This window comes from Stenella coeruleoalba (assembly GCF_951394435.1).
Source record: "Stenella coeruleoalba genome assembly, chromosome: 7".
In the NCBI taxonomy this organism is placed as follows: domain Eukaryota; kingdom Metazoa; phylum Chordata; class Mammalia; order Artiodactyla; family Delphinidae; genus Stenella; species Stenella coeruleoalba.
Window position 1 is genome coordinate 59,279,850 of NC_137153.1, and position 16,027 is coordinate 59,295,876.

Below are 16,027 nucleotides of genomic sequence, written 5' to 3' on the forward strand. Positions count from 1 at the left end.
GAGAAACTGTGAATCCCCAAAAGCAGTGGCGGGCATGGTAGCGCTGGGGTCATCCCGAGGTTATCTGCCTGTGAGAAAGACGTCAAAGCACCCCCAGGACATAATAGATCAATAATTGGTGATTGCTTCGGGCTAAAGATCTGGCTTTTGCCAAGCTTTTGTTCTACTGAGTGAGGTGTCGAAACTGGGGGAGGTGACTACAGGCAGCATGGCTGGAAACAGGGGAGGGGAGCCTGGGAGTCAGGGAGAGAACTGGGCATGGACAGATGCTATGATGGAAAGAGCAATCTGAGGGGGAAAAGACTGAGATTGGAGGCATTTTAGGGCTTTAAACCAGGTGGGAGGGAACATTCTACTTATCTCCCCACAAATCTTCCTCGCTAGTCATTAGTGCTTTGCGAGCTTAATTGGTGTTTTTAACATCTAGTTAACCTTTGACCTGAGTCAGGTGAGATTAGCTCGGCTAATGAATCCAATCACGCCGGCTTCTACCCATGAGTCCGTTCGCCTGATCTCTCCGTGCGTGCACTAGACTGGCACGCTAGGAAGTTTCACGTCGGTGAAAGACGCTCTCCAGGGCCGCACATGGTGAGTGGTCAGCCCCTGGGTATGCATCTTGTGAATACGACCCCAGATGCTGAGTTTATCCCTTTCTAGCTCCGCCAGGGATCCCCGGTCTCCTGTTGCGTGGTGCTCCCCAGCCGAGCAAGTGAAGCGCACTGCTTTGTTATTTCTACCCCCGTGTCTCTGTTCCCCACGGGTCACACGTTCGTAGAGAAATGCCGCAGCCTCACTCCCACCGGCCTCTGCTTCCCCGTCATCTCTCATCATTTCCCACTTGTTGTTGTCAACTCATCAGAGGAGGTGTCCCCACAGTGACAATGATAACGGACCCTCAGCAGATAGACCTGTGCGTTAGCCGTGCCGTGTGCCAAGGTTCTTAAAGGATTCTGAGGCAGGCAGTGAAGTGTTGGTGGCTGAGGAGTGTTCTCATATCAGCACCCCAAAGTCAGGCTCTGCCCCAAGAGAACCACTTGAAGGCAGCGCAGCAGAAAAAGGTAGAGGGGCGTCCTCCTTCCACGCAGGGCAACTGAGAGAGGTGGGCCCTGGCCGGGGCTGCCTGCAGGGCAGAGGGAGGAAGCGTGGAGGCCACGCTGGCCTCACCTCCAGCCCCACCAGCTGGCCCCAGTGAGGGCTCTGGAATGCATGCGGAGTGAGGTCCTGGGTGCCAAGGAGCTGCTGGGCCCGAGCAGCCCGAGGAAATACCTGCCTGAGCCCCTCCCTTCCCCTCCGCCCTGCCTGTCACGACTTTGGGTGAAAAGGGCTCTGAGAGGAACGGGACGCATGCTGCAGCTCATTAACCTCTGGAGACCCCGTGTCCACCACGGGCTGCCTGACACACAGGAGGCGTTCAGCGGAGCTGCTGTTAGCTGAGCAGATTAAAACGGGAAATCATGATTACCATTACTGGGCTTATGATACAATCATTGCTCAAAATTTAAAAAAAACAAACAGAAAAACCCCAAACGAATAAGACATGAAGAAGCGGGTGGGGAAAGAGAAAGGAAAAAAAAGGAAGCTTTGGGGTCACGGGATACTTCAAAGGCAGAGGCCTGGGTGGGGCATTCCTGTCCTTTGCTCCCCCCCACCCTCCTGAGAATAAACACATCCAATGTGAGGAGGGAGAAGCCAGAGTCTGGGGCCGGGAGAGGATCAGCCGGGTCTGCGAAGGGCAGGTGATTTTGCCGCCAGCCCAGAGGCAGGCCTCCGTAAGCTCCTGTCCTGAGACTCTGGCTGACAGGCCTCCTCGGTGAATATAAAAATACCTGAAGGACTGGGCTCTTCACAGCAGGCGCTTTTCCTCTTTGAAGTTCACAGGCCGAAACAAGTTGCCTTTGCAGCCTCACACAAACCGCATGCAGAGAAAAGAAAATGCCGGTAATGCAGCAATTTTTTTCTCCCTTCACTTTGTCTGAATCAAGTAGGAGTTTGTCCGTTTAAACTGTCTGCAGCAAATGTAAATTCTAAGCCTGAAAGTCATTCGGGGAATACTAGCAGTGCACACTGAAGAAAAAGGTGACTTCAGAGAGGTGGCTTGGAGGGGCGGTGTGCCGTAGGGGCCTTGGAAATCAGTATCGCCCGCCACGCATGGAGGCATCTTTGCCTTTTTGTGTTTTAGCAAAAGAGAGGGCAGCAATCCATCTACTTGGCCTGGATTTCTAATTGTGTGACTCCTTAAGATTCTCCCTGAAGTATTCGGATTTTTTTACTCTTTAGAAAAGAAAAGGCTATTCAGAGCAAGTGGTTTTATTAGTAAATGTTAGTTTCTACTTTCTGTGTGTGCGGACTGGAAGAACTAATTCTAAGTCCAGGATGAAGCAAAAATGATCAGTGCTGAGGGGAAAATAAATGAATCCCTTTCCAAGAGTAGGACAGAGAAGGACTAAGTGAGGAATTAAGTCTGGAGTTGGGATTATGGGCAAACGCTGTCCTTCCCTTCTCATTTTTATCAGGTCTTCCTAGATGAAGGAAGTGTTTCTAGGCTATCTTCAGAAGGGAGAGAGCCCTGGGCCTGATGCCTCTTGACTGAGAAACTGTTCTCAATGCTGATTTATCTCTGCAGACTGCAGGGCTCTTCTTGAACAGAGATTTCAAAGAGTTAAACTACTTCCATATGTCCAGCATGAGAATGGAGTTTGTAGCCTTTGGCAACCTCGTCTGAATCCAGCTGCAGCTGCTACCTGTGTGTTCCACTGTGTGTGTGTGTGTGTGTGTGTGTGTGTGTGTGTTCGTGTTCGCACACACACACCCGCACACCCATGTGTGCAGTGACATCTGAACCGTGTTCTGACTGTGTCAATGAAACTGTTATGTCTTTGTTGGGGGAGATATTAATTCTGAGCAATTACCGCTCCTTCTCCCCTCCCTCCCACCCCCTTCCCCTCCCTTCATCTGCTCAGCAAGGACCATGGACCATGTCAAACAATATACAACAGAGAAGAATGCAAATAAACTTTAGTCTGCATAGCCCCAGCAAAGCAGTTAGCCGCCCACTTGCAAGATACTTAACTCTTGTACACATGATACACAAAGAACGCTAGCTACTTTCACCAATCCCTTTAGACCAAAAAAAAAAAAAAAAAAAAAAAGGCAAAAGAACTGATCCTTGTCTTTCTATCTGTGAGGTTGCAGTAGTTCCTCCTGCTAATAAAGGAGCTTTTCCCATGATGCAGTGTGATAAGGATTGGCCTACATGTAGTCCAGAAAGCCACCGCCGATGTTTTCTTGATTAGGTGTCTTATCTTCCATTGAGCTGCATCTGATGAAGATTGCTGACAGCATAATGGCTGGGAAAACATCGGACAGCTCCATAAAATGGCAGCTATGTTATGACATGTCAGCCAGGACCTGGTGGATGGTAAGTTTGATGGGATCCCATTTTTTTCCACCCACCCGCCCCCAAACTTTCCGCCCCCCTGCTTTATTGTTCCATGCACATGTTATAAAGTTCCCTGCCTGCAGAAAGTTCAAGCTGAAGTTGTGGGAGCCTGGGGTGGCTCCGCACACCAGTGTGCAAGATAGGATTTCCCCGCTATTGTGGCCAGGGACATAGACCTGCTTTTTTTAAAAAAAGGCAGTGTGAGTTTTTGTTCACTTCTTGAAAAAAAGAAAAATGCAAATGGTACGGTCGGCCCTGGGCTGGCTTGTGTGAAATGTATGGAGGTGGGACAGTCAGTGGGAGACTGGAGCCTTCTTGGCTAATTGTTCTTGCATTAGTCTTAGAACAGGGTAATGTAGTTCTTTCTGCAGCTTCTCTGAATAATGATTGAGATAGTGTATTGTATCATGTTGTGTGCGGTTCCCTCATCAGTATGCGACTGTCCCCCACGCTTCGCCTTAATTTGGAATCCACCTCCCTTTCAATGAATACTGTAACTGGAGCAACCACTGATTACTATGCCACTCAGTGTAATTAAATTTAGTTAATGAGGATATGCATATTCAGTTCATTATTTTTCTTTGCTCTGGCAAATGTGTGTGGGTTTGTTGTTGCTGGTTTTTTTTTTAATCCTCATATTTGTCCAGCTGCAAATTTGGGGAAGAGAAAAAGCAGCATAAAAATTCAGGACATTGATGAATCCGGTGATTGAACTTTAAAAATAATATTGGGAGGAGAGAAGTCGTAACGTTCTTTAATCAGAATGCTGGGATTCAAGGCTCTAGTTTTGGGAAAGGAAACCTTTCAGATCAAAAAACTGCTACATGAAAAATTTCAATCTAATGATTTCTGTTTTGTGGACAATGGTCTCTTGTATGCAATAGTCGTGACATGAATGGGCAAACCTTCTGCAGGGAAGCATTCCAGTATGAATATTAAGTTCATTCTTGGGTTAATTCATCTGAGCATTTATTGCCTTTTTTCTTTCCTTCCTTCCTTTCTTCCATTTCTTTCTTTTCCTTTCTCTTCTTTTCTTCCTCTCTTTCTTTCCTTCTGCCCCTTTCATTTACATATTGATTGCTTTTTGCTTGCTGGCTTTGATAACTATTATGCTTACTGCAAGGGCTGTTTTCCCTCAATTAGTACAGTGTGAAACAATGGGCACTTTATTCTAGGTAGGGAGGGCTATGGCCAGCCCAGCCCTGGTGGTCAGCCCAACTCCCGTGCCCAGATGAAAGAGAGCACCTTCCGATTAGTCCGGGCTGCTGGCGCTGCTAGGCAAGAGGGTTTCTTATTAATGTGTTTGAATTTCCCGAAAGGTGGATGCTATGCTGTTGCTTCTGGGCTCTTCCTGAGGGCTCAGTGTGCAGAAGTTTCCCTGTACACTGCAGCTCTTCCCTGCGCCTTCTCACCAATGTGAGATGTGGCAGCCTGCAGGAAAACTTTTCCGCCGCTGCTACTTGTTGCTGTTTTGAGTTTCAGAAAGAAAGGCCAGTTCCTCAAGGAAAGACAGAAGCCTCTCTCTCTCTTTCTGTCTCCCTCCCTCCCTCTCGCTCTCTCCCCATTTCTCTATCTCTCCCTCTCCCTCCACCATTTTACTCCAGTTGAAATACATTTTACAAGTGATAGAAGGTCTACGGTGGCAAATGTTCATTGATGGTTGTATCTCTCAGACTTTAGCACTGGTTTGTGCATGGGTGCAGTGACCTCTTAAAATAACTGGCAGATAATTTGGAGAAAGATATTGCAAAATGAGTATGTAAAAGATTTGCTCGACATGACTGTACCAAGAATTGGAAGTGGTGTTTGAATCGTTACTGTGCCTCTTCGTTATCATTTTAGAATGTTCCCAGAAGCGAGTTTTAAAATCAATGTTTTTACTAAATGAAACATTTCTTTTCTGTTGGAAAAAAAAGTCAAAGGTTTTACTCTAACTTTTTTTTTATAGTTAAAAACTGAGATTCACATGGGTAGACTGAGATAATCACTGTAAATATTTCGCCCTTAAGCTTCATCATTCTGGTTCTGTGCAGAGAGATCTTAGCTTCCCAAGAGAAGTATGTTGTGAATACTATTGTAAAGGTTTGTGTAAGCTGATTATTCATTTTTTAAAAAATTATGTTCTTTTATTGCCTGAGAAGATGCAGAATGTGTATAGGGACAGGTTCAGAGGTAAAATATTACGTGAAAAATGTTTGCATAAATTATTTTCATATTTTACCTTCGTTAGGTTACATGAATAATATGTAAGTTTCTTATTAAGGACAATTCAGTTTTAATAAGCTTGGTTAACTTGGGAAAAAATATCTAAGCAGTTAATATATTATGTGTCACTGAAAACTTGGAATGACGTGATTCATGGAAAACCTAATTAATTAAACTAAATTATTGCTTATTGTTAATAATATATCAGAAGAGGGAGGAAAGTGCATGCGAGCTACTTTATACCATGATTCCCCTGTTTTGGATTTAAGGAATAATTTTAAAAGGTGTTTTAAGATTCTTACCAACTAGTTTATTGTGATTCTTCTCTCACCGTGACATTGCTTCTTTTATTTTTACAATTACTCTGGGACTTTTGTGTAAGAAAGGATATTGTATCCTTATTTGGCTTAATCAAATGAAGTTTTAGTAACCAAATCCTGAATTCCAAAGCTACGGTGTTCAAGTATCCCGGCAATTGCTTCCTGACTTATTGTCTGTTTCACTTAGATTCTCTTATTGTGTGACAATGATCATAAATTCTACTTGACAGGGAAAAAACCCAAACAAGACGTAGTTGTCCAATTCTACATCTGTTTTCCTTCCTAGATAGGCATGTTTTAGTAAAACAGAGGGAGGAAAAACATTTTATTGAGACAGCTAAAAATAAACAAACACAAGAAGAGCGAATTCGTGTGTGTGTATGTTGAATATGTACATACATGCAGTTTTTTTAATAAGGCAACCATATATGTTTTACTTCTTTAGATCATTTTGCCTGTTAGTTCTTTCAAAGAGAAAAATCATGTAAGCAGTTTAAATTAAAGTTGGTTGGCTATATTTAGAGCTCTGTTGATGACCTTTCACATTACTTAAAAGGAAATACCACTTGGAATGTATTAAAGATGTGTCTTATAAATAGCACTGTTTCATTAATGGTTATTGATGATGCTGTATGTTTCCTTTTGAACCACTGAAAAATTAAAAAAATAATTTTGGACTTTCCATTCTATTTTGTACTGCTTATTTACAGCTCTTTGTGAGACTTATTAGAACTTCTTTGTTAGCTATTTAAAACTTCAGGGTAACGGGTATGCACCAGGCATTATTTTTTTTTCTAAATTTCATAAGACTAATCCTTTGATCCCACAGAACCAGGACAGAACATTTGTAAATTTACCTTAATCATGAAAGACAATTATATAAATATTAATCCATAAAATTAATTCAGAAAACTAATTGCTAGTCTGAGACTTGAAATTCTCACGGTCTCGTAAATATTAATCAAAGGAAACAGGCAGGTAAACATAAAAATTTAACCCGTTCTCACATTATCAAAGGCACAAAGGTGGTTCTTGGTTGAATACCAATGAATATAGTTGGATGTAATATACTTTTAATTTTTCTTGAAAGAAACTAATTTTCTATTTGAGAAGTTGATGTGTTAAAATATGATACTTTTATATAATTTTATCATTTGGTTTAAGACAATACTAATACTAATAAATTTATCACTGTTTTAAAAGTCAAATTCTGTTCTCCATACAAATTTTAATTAAATGACTTGACAACAAGCGTCAGTATAGGTACAGTGACATTGAAGAGACTGTTTTCACGGCAAATATTTCTCTAAAGTCTTTGAGAAGTTGAGGTGAACTTAGGTTTACTATTAATTATTTTTAACTGAAAATCCTAAAATTAATGTATCTTCTTACAAATGCTAGAACTAGTATATGTTACAGTCGGTATTTTGTTTTACTTCACTACAAGCAAGAGTTCCTAAACAATCTAATTAATAAGTTAAAATTATATATGAAAAAATTCCTGCCTAGCCTACTAACTACATTCACACTCCTTTGTAACCTACCGACTATGCAAAGGTATATCTAAAAAATCAAAATTCAATATTTATTTAATTTTGAATTTTATTTTATTTCCTTTAGAAATGGAATAGAAACTAATGCACACCATACAGATAATAACCATGTCAACTAGTTGCCTGAAGATATTATGTCTATACGTTGAATCTATTTCCAGAATTAAAAGCTATGAGACTTATGTTTCATTTAACAAATATCTGTTAAGAACTTACAATATGCCAGATAGTGTTCTAGATGCAGATACAAGCAAGGCTATGTCTCCATGTTGGAATTAAACCCATGTCCCAATGTTATAAGCAGGGGATACTCATGATATTAGTAAAGGCTTCTGAATAATTTCTGTTTCCGCCATAGTGTTGGTAAACATGTAGATATTACATTTCCAGATTTGTCACTCATTGTCAAAGGTAGTTAATACATCTTTTCAGTACTCTCTCTTAGTCTTGTAGGTAAATGTTAACATTACCATTACCTAAGCCATCTCCTGTGCAGCTAATGATGTGGGTAAAGACGAATAGTTGATTAAATATCAGTTCCTGAGTCAGAAAACAACAATAATGATGATGGTGATGTCTGAATGAAAAAAAGGATTTCAGCATCTGTAAATAATGTTCATACTTTGTCAATATTTCAAATTTTATCATAGGTAGATGGCACAGTTTTTATTACACATCTTCCTATATTCTTTAGTGATACGTTTTCATTTGAAATACCACTTTAGTGTATTTAAATAAAACTAAACTGTATGGAAGATGTAGCTAGATAAACACAAATAAATTAATGTTCTTCCAAGACACTTTTATCTCAGAAAGATTTTTATTTCATGTTCTATGATTTCTTTTCACTTACATGCTTGCATAACAAATTCAACCTATAAACTTTGGATAAGGAAAATATCCTTTGGATCCTGTCTTAATAAATAGTGATCAGATGGTTATTAATTTAATCAGAGAGTAAGGAAACACAAGTGCCAGTCTATCCTTTTTTCCTGTTCTTATTTGGAAGCAAAGGGTCATGTTCTCAAGGAGTGTTATCTCTTCAATCTATGAGAAAGCTGGTGTTGATTTTCCAGTTTAGAGACTAGTCAACAAAGAGAGATATATGATGCTCACAACGTCATTGAAACTACAGTGTATTTATGGAACATGGCTGAATGATGTCAAGGTAGTGTCAAGGTAGTGACCTTTTAGGCATTTTTTAATTCCTTGAGATTATTTTGTGACATTTTCTATACTATGTTTATAATATATATTCTGAGGGGCTGAGAAAGTGAATTTGGATATAGGAAAATATACCAGTAAAAATATACCAGGCCAGTGAAAGAGAATTACCTTCCTCTGTTGCGTCTCCATGTGCAAAACAGGGTAATGCACTTCAGTGCAAAAGTTCTTTTCACAACAAGTTCTATTAAGGTCTATGTGTAGCTATCCTATGTATTTCACTGACTAAGCATTTAAAATCTCATTGCATTTTAAGGGCTTAGCAAAGAGCCGGGAGAAAATTCAGTAAATGTTAGTTATGATCATTATTGTCATTTCAACTTACACTTAACATGTTTTATAATGGGGCAGATTTAGAGTATCATATAATGGACAGCTTTGATAACAATTTTCATTTCTTACTGCTCTAATATAAATTTCAACCGGGCACCTCTCTAAAAAATACCTTTATTCAGAAAGCAGTTATTTTTTTTTAACTTTTCACTACTGTGTTCATTTTCTGAGGTTATAACATAATGGATATGTTTATGAGCACAGGGTTGAATCCTGGGAAATGTAGATTTTGTGACCTCTGGCAAACGAATTTGCTCCTCTCACGGCTGGGAGAACCAGCTGTGAAGTGCAGATAATCATACTCATTACCTGTTGCTCCGACCTGTCGTGAGGATGAATGAGATGGCATCGGTGAGGCACCTGGTGATTGCATTGTAAATCCCAAGTTCACGGTACAAGGGGCTACAACAAGCTGTGACTAAACAGACTCTTAGTCTGAGCACTTAGTAGGTGCTCCAAAAATACATAGGGTGGATTAAGTAAATGTAACTAGAATTTCCTATGGGGCTTTCATAACCACGTTGATTTTTTGAATTCATCTAAACTTTTTTGGTGGGAACCACGTACATTAAATGAATCCTAAAAATACAGTATTTTTCATTGCAAATTGTAACAGATTTCTTAAAAGCAGAGCCTCCTGAAGTATTTCCTTGGGTTTAGCGAGATTCAATGGCCAATGTTACATATTAAGGTAATTTTAAACATTAAATACTACGATTTTAAAGGCAAAAGACTTAATCAATGATTCTTAAGGGCCTCCTATTTGCCAGGTGTTTGCTGGGTACTTGGTGGGGGGCAATTTATAGCTGTCATCTCATTCAGTCTTCAGCATAGCACAATGAAATAGGAATTATCAGCCCGTCTTTACAGATGGGGCCACTGGACTCTGAGGTTAAGACACTTACTGGAGTGGATGCCATTAATGCGAGGTCGGGGGGTTTGTCTGTTCCGCCTCCTCCAGAACCCGACAGTCGACTGTCTCATCCAGTGACCTGGGTTATGGCTCATGATTTGTGACCACGGTCGTGTATTCTGCCATTGCCTCCTCTGCACCTGCCTGCCCCTCCAGCTTCGAGCCCGACCTCTTTCCAAGGCTCAGCTCTCCCTGTGCGTCTGGTGGGTCAGCTCACTCCCCCTCGAGCTGAGTCTGAGAATTCTACAGCTCTGGGATTGGAGGTGGCTGAAGTCTTTGGAAATGTGATTCCGTTCATCTTTCCTCGAGACAATTAGACTCGCTCTAGTCATAAGCCATCTGGGGGAAATTTTTTGAAAAGAAATTGGCAAGCAAAGCATTTCCATTTTCAAGTTTTGATATCTGTTTACCTCATGGGGTTTTTGTGAGGCTCCAATGAGATAATATAAAATAAACGACTTAAACTGTAAAATGCAAAACTAATTGAAGGTACACATATTATTATCTGGTGGTGTTAAATATGGGTAGGTGAAGAAAAGTTTCCCAGAATTTTGCCAGTGTTCTGGAGCTTGAGATAATGGTAAATTTCCACCAGGCACAGAGAAAAATGCTAGCTGTCTAAAATGCTATGTGATGCAAATTCTGCTGCTAAACTCAGAGGGCTTAATCCTTCGCATAACAATGCACTACTAGTTCACCAACATCCCCTGCAATAGCAGTGATAATAATACCCACCACCTCCTTTTGTATATTTAATGAGAAGACATGAAATAAGGAAAATTTCCCAGGGGTCATCTGTACCAACTTACAGTTCATCTCTTAGATTTTTCATTGATATAAGCTTGCTCTTTGTACCACACAACTGAGATTATAATAATTCTTTGATGAAGTTATTATTTTAACTCACACTTAGCATGTATTATAATGGGAATGATTTAGCTTGTCCCATAATGTAACGGACAACACAGTATGCTGTAGATGGGATTTTTTTCCTCTCATTTTCACGATTGTTAGAAGTAACAATATCATCAGCAACGGTTTAAACTGAGACACCCTAGCATATTGAATATGTTTTTATGCTGTGTGTAACCTGTGACTATTCCAATACAAATGAACCTACTTTTTTATGACATTATGTGTGAATATAAGATTTGTCTTATATTATTTAGTTGCTGAGATGTACAACCAAAATTATAAGCCCCAAGAGGATGGGCACCAGGTCTTATTTACCAAACCTAAACAGTATTTTGCACATAAAAGGCCCTTAATAAATAACTGTTAAATTGCCTCGAGACTATTGCTAACCCATTTTACTAAGAGACACAGTAAGTTCTGAGTTGATCAGTGATGGGCTTCTAATCTGTGGCTCAAGTTATGAACACCACACTGCCCTTTTCAAGATGAAACTTAAATGTGCTAGAAGCATGTCGGAATTATGGTGAAATTAGCAGCAAAGTTTTAAAGCTGAGGGTGAGAGTTGGAAGAAGGCCCAGAAGCTAAAAGCAGCAAAATTATATTTCCCTTCCAGCAGACAGTCTCATGGTGGTTACCAAGTGGTAAGGCAGCAGGGGAATAAACCTTTGTTGTCCACATCCACGATCTCCTATATTCTCAACTCTACTTTTACCATAGTGTCTAAGATCTATCAGGAGTCTACAAAGTTAGAGATTTGGGGAAAGGCTAATAATGTATTTTGAGGAGTAAATGACCAAAGCAAGGAGACTTTGGAATAAGTGAACTTTTTGTTTAATTTTTTTTTTTTTTTTTGACTGCGTTGGATCTTCATTCCTGCACGTGGGCTTTCTCTGGTTGTGGCGAGCGGGGGCTACTCTTCGTTGCGGTGCGTGGGCTTCTCATTGCGGTGGCTTCTCTTGTTGCGGAGCACGAGGTCTAGGCACGCAGGCTTCAGTAGTTCCAGCAAGTGGACCCTAGAGCGCGTGGGTTTCAGTAGTTGTGGCTCGCAGGCTTAGTTGCTCTGCAGCATGTGGAAGCTTCCCAGACCAGGGTCCAGCCCATGTCCCCTGCATTGGAGGGGGGATTCTTAACCACTGTGCCGCCAGGGAAGTCTTATTTAATTTCTTATTTTTGATGAAATAAGTTTCATTTAAGAGGATTGATTATTTTCCCACTCTCAGGTTTCAATCACCTTTGCATGTGTGTTACCTTTATTGTAATGTTGGAAAAGGTCTCAGTTGTGGGTTGGCACTTATCTTTATTGTGATGTTGGAAAAGGCCTCGGTTGTGGGTTGGCATTTTAACATCTGGTGTTTGGGTGAGGACTCAGGGAAACACACTGAGAATAACTAAAACCTAAAATGGAATTAGTAGATTAGGGGGGACATGGGTCTTTGGGAAAGTGAGAAAGAAGGTACCCAAGCACTTGTTAAGAAGTAAAGGTTTCTAAATGATTTTGAGAAGGAGGTAAAGTGAAAAAAAAATCATCTATTTGGACTGGGCCCTTTTCAGACACTGTAAGTCTATGTCTAAATGCAAATGAGAACATTGCTTCCCAAAGCCAGCACTGGGAGTGCTCTTCCGGCATTAGAAACTCTGCAGCCCAATCTTCAGAGCCTGGAAGGCTACCCACCCCTCCTCCTAAGACCCCTTTCCTTGTGCTGTCATAAAGTGAATCTCGGAGAGTATTCTGGAGTCCCCTAGAAAATATTACAGCCCTCTCGGCCAGCTACTGCCCCTATATATAAGATTCATTTCCACGTCTAATAGAAACTAGTGGCATGACAACTGCTTCTGTTTACTCGCCTCCTCCCATGCTTCTTTTGGGATATTTTAATGTGAAATGACAGTAGAGAGACATGGTAGAGAAAATCGTGGATCATTATTTTTGCTCCCGAACGCTCCGATCGCTGCTACAACCAGGGGCACTGTTCTCCCTTCCAAAGCAGAGCCTCTGGCTTGAAGGAGCAGTGGAAGAGCTGTGACTACAAGATAAGTAGTCTTCACTCTACCTTCCAGGTGTCTTCAGCTGTTCCGACCAAGTGTCAAGGTTTAATGCTGATGCGGACAGTTAATCTGGTGGAGGTTATGCAGAGGAAAGTAAACTTGGATTTCTCAAATGTGGACTTTGGGTAGATACAGACGGAAGGATATGAGCAACCTCACCAAACTTCTTTCACCTTGTCTGTAAACTTTCCTCAGATTTTCTCTAAGGAGGAATTGTACAATAGAATACTATGTCATACAATAATGACCAAGACTTTTGAAGAGGCAACAGTGCTTTTATTTATCCATAAGTAGAAGGAATAACCTTAAATTGCCATTTTATTTTTCCAGTAAGATATTAACTATCTTATGTGAGGCTATTTATTATTTTGGCACCAGAGATGTTTATAAATGGTACCCCACATAATACAAACAGCATGTTTTATGTAGCATGAATGTTCAATCAATTAGTTTACACACACGAACGCTGGAATATTGATGACACATGTTGGCTTTTAGTGGAGAAAAGCCAACCGAGCTAATTTGATGCATTGATCCTTGGGACATGCACACAGATGTGAACCTTTGACTTCATCACAAGTGATTTGGCTGACAAACAGTAGCTTGTAATTATTGTTGCGCCATCGTAAATTAATTAACAAATCAATCCATCAGTTCAGAACCAGCCACATTTGTCGTTTGGGATGTTTCCCTTCACTTTATCTCCCTCCCAAGTGCTTTTCTTATCAGGTGCTTTGAAAACATTTGCTTGTGCAGATTGGCTTTTTTCTAAGCTTTAATAGGGAATTTCAAACAACAGCATGGGTATAGGGAAATGTTGCCGATGTATTGATTAATATTCTCTAAACTCTTGGCTGTAGGACTATCAACCGGTAAAGTGAGTAATTATTGAGCAACCAAAAAGTTTTGGCCAAAGCCATCTCCCCAGGCAAGGAGTAAGAAACCAGCGTCCCAGTCTCTCAGCAAATAGGCAGCATTTAGGGGCTACGTGATTTGTACGGTATCAGTTTTCAACATTGCCCCTAAAGGTACTTCTTTCATTATGTTTCCATGTCTACCCTGTATTTTGAAAGATTCCATTAACTGAGCAAGTTGCCTTTATTGGACTGTGAGTTACTGCATTTTTTTAGACATGACAATCTACTGAGCACCCCTAAGTACCAGCTTTTCTGCTGGGCACTTCATATATATGATCTTATTTCATTCTTGCAACAACCCTGAAGAGTAGATGTAACTCCCATTTTATAGCAGAAGAAACTGAGGCTCCGAGGATTTAAATAGTTTGTCCAAATTTACACAGCTGGTAACGGGCAGTGCCATGATGAAGAGTCAGGGCGTCCGCACCTCCCACTACACTGGGACTAACCAGAGACATCAAAGAACGTCTGAACAGCACATTACAACCCATGTTACAACACAGAGTTGATGTAATTCTAGCCAAAGCAAAGGAACTTGACATTTTCGTTAGAAGCCTTATTCCACTTATGAAAGGCCTTGTGAAATATTAAAAAATAGTTCTTGGATTGATTATTTTTCCAGCTTTATTGAGATATTTGACAACATTATATACGTTGAAGGTGTACAATGTGATAATTTGATGCATTGTGTATTATGAAATGATTACACACAAGTAACTCATAGTTACTTGTGTGTGTGTATGTGTATGGTGACAACATTTATGATCTACTTTCTTAGCAAATTTCAAGTGTATAGCACAATTTTAAATATAGTCACTGTGCTGTATATTAGATCCCAGAACGTATTCATCTTTTAATTGGAAGTTCTTGGATACTTTCCTTTGAATCTAGTGTTGAGAGTTTCAGAAAGGCTGAGAGACTTCTGAATCCTTTGTCCTGCTCTGTCTCCTGTTACCTTAGAAGCATCATCCACTGCTGGGTTAACAGAGTGTTATTGCTTTCTTTTGTTTGGCTTCATTTTCTTGTCCTGAATCAATGGGGGCAGTGGAATGACAGTGGCACTGAGAATCAAAAGAACTAGATGGATGTTCCTGAACTGGTCTGTAAGCATAAGGAAGCCATTTAACCTGTGAGTCCTGCCTGCTTCTTTGAGCCATTGTAGGAAGCAAATGAAATGCAGTGGTTTCCAACTTTTATGGGCTTCCCGTCATAACCTAGCATGCACATACATAAATACATAGAATGAAAATGAAACATTCATAAAACACTCTTTACTCCTAATGCCTGAAATGCACTTTTAATAGTTTTTATTTTATTCTATTTCATCTTTTTAAATGAAGGTGTTGTCCAACTAAATTGATATCTTGACCCACTAATGGGTCATGATACCCGGTTTGAAAAACAGTGAGTGAAGGTGAAAGTTCTCTGTTGAGGCTGAATTCATTGTCTGCATAGAGGGGCTTCAGATTCTTGCATTTAGAGGTCTTTTATTATCTGAGCCCCACCTTTTAAAGGACTTTCATACTCATTAGAAGAGAATGATTTTTTGGGTGCCTGCAGTCTTGCTCTGTGGCCCCAGTGTAGAACATTCCACTGGGGTGTTTCTCCTCTGAGCTGCTCTAAGGCTAAAAGAATCAGCCCTTGGAAGCAGAACAGGAAGGGCTCAAAGGAGGTGATGGCTCCTGGGCTGGGTCCATATTTATAATGCATGTTGAAATCTTATCTTCATCAGAGAATTAGCACAACAGAATGGGCCCTCATTCTGCACATAAGGTGATGGAAGAATGTGAGGGGGAAAAATAACGTGTACAGACTTTAATGTTTAATTTCCCACTGAAAACATAAAGAAATGTCCTTTTGGTAAAAATCAAAGAAGACGGATAGAACAGGTGTTTTCCTAAAGAATTTTCTTTCCCCTGAAATTTTTAGTAGAAGGAAATCTGAGGTACTATGTAAGGTAATACCTTTTGCACTTTACATAACCTCATATGGAATGGATGAAAGTTAGAAAGTCTAAATATTTTCTTTAGAATATGGAAACTTCATATTCTCACCAATCTGCATTTTATAATATTTATAAAGTAGAGAACTGAGGGGCAGCTAAAATTAAAATGGAGGAGAGTATAGGATATAAAAATAGCTTTTAGAGGGTGTTTCAGATT

General features: G+C 40.3%; 1 protein-coding gene across 2 annotated transcripts in view; it reads left to right on the forward strand.

Moving 5' to 3' along the window:
• Positions 1-573: 573 nt before the first annotated feature.
• NFIB (nuclear factor I B) overlaps positions 574-16,027 on the forward strand; it is a 443,132-nt gene continuing 427,678 nt past the window's right edge. For both annotated transcript variants that reach the window (XM_079926360.1, XM_079926364.1), the window contains exons 1-2: positions 574-588; positions 3,294-3,418. In XM_079926360.1, the coding sequence (XP_079782486.1) occupies positions 3,323-3,418 (96 nt within the window). In that variant the 5' untranslated portion in view covers positions 574-588; positions 3,294-3,322. The remainder of the gene's footprint in view (positions 589-3,293; positions 3,419-16,027) is intronic.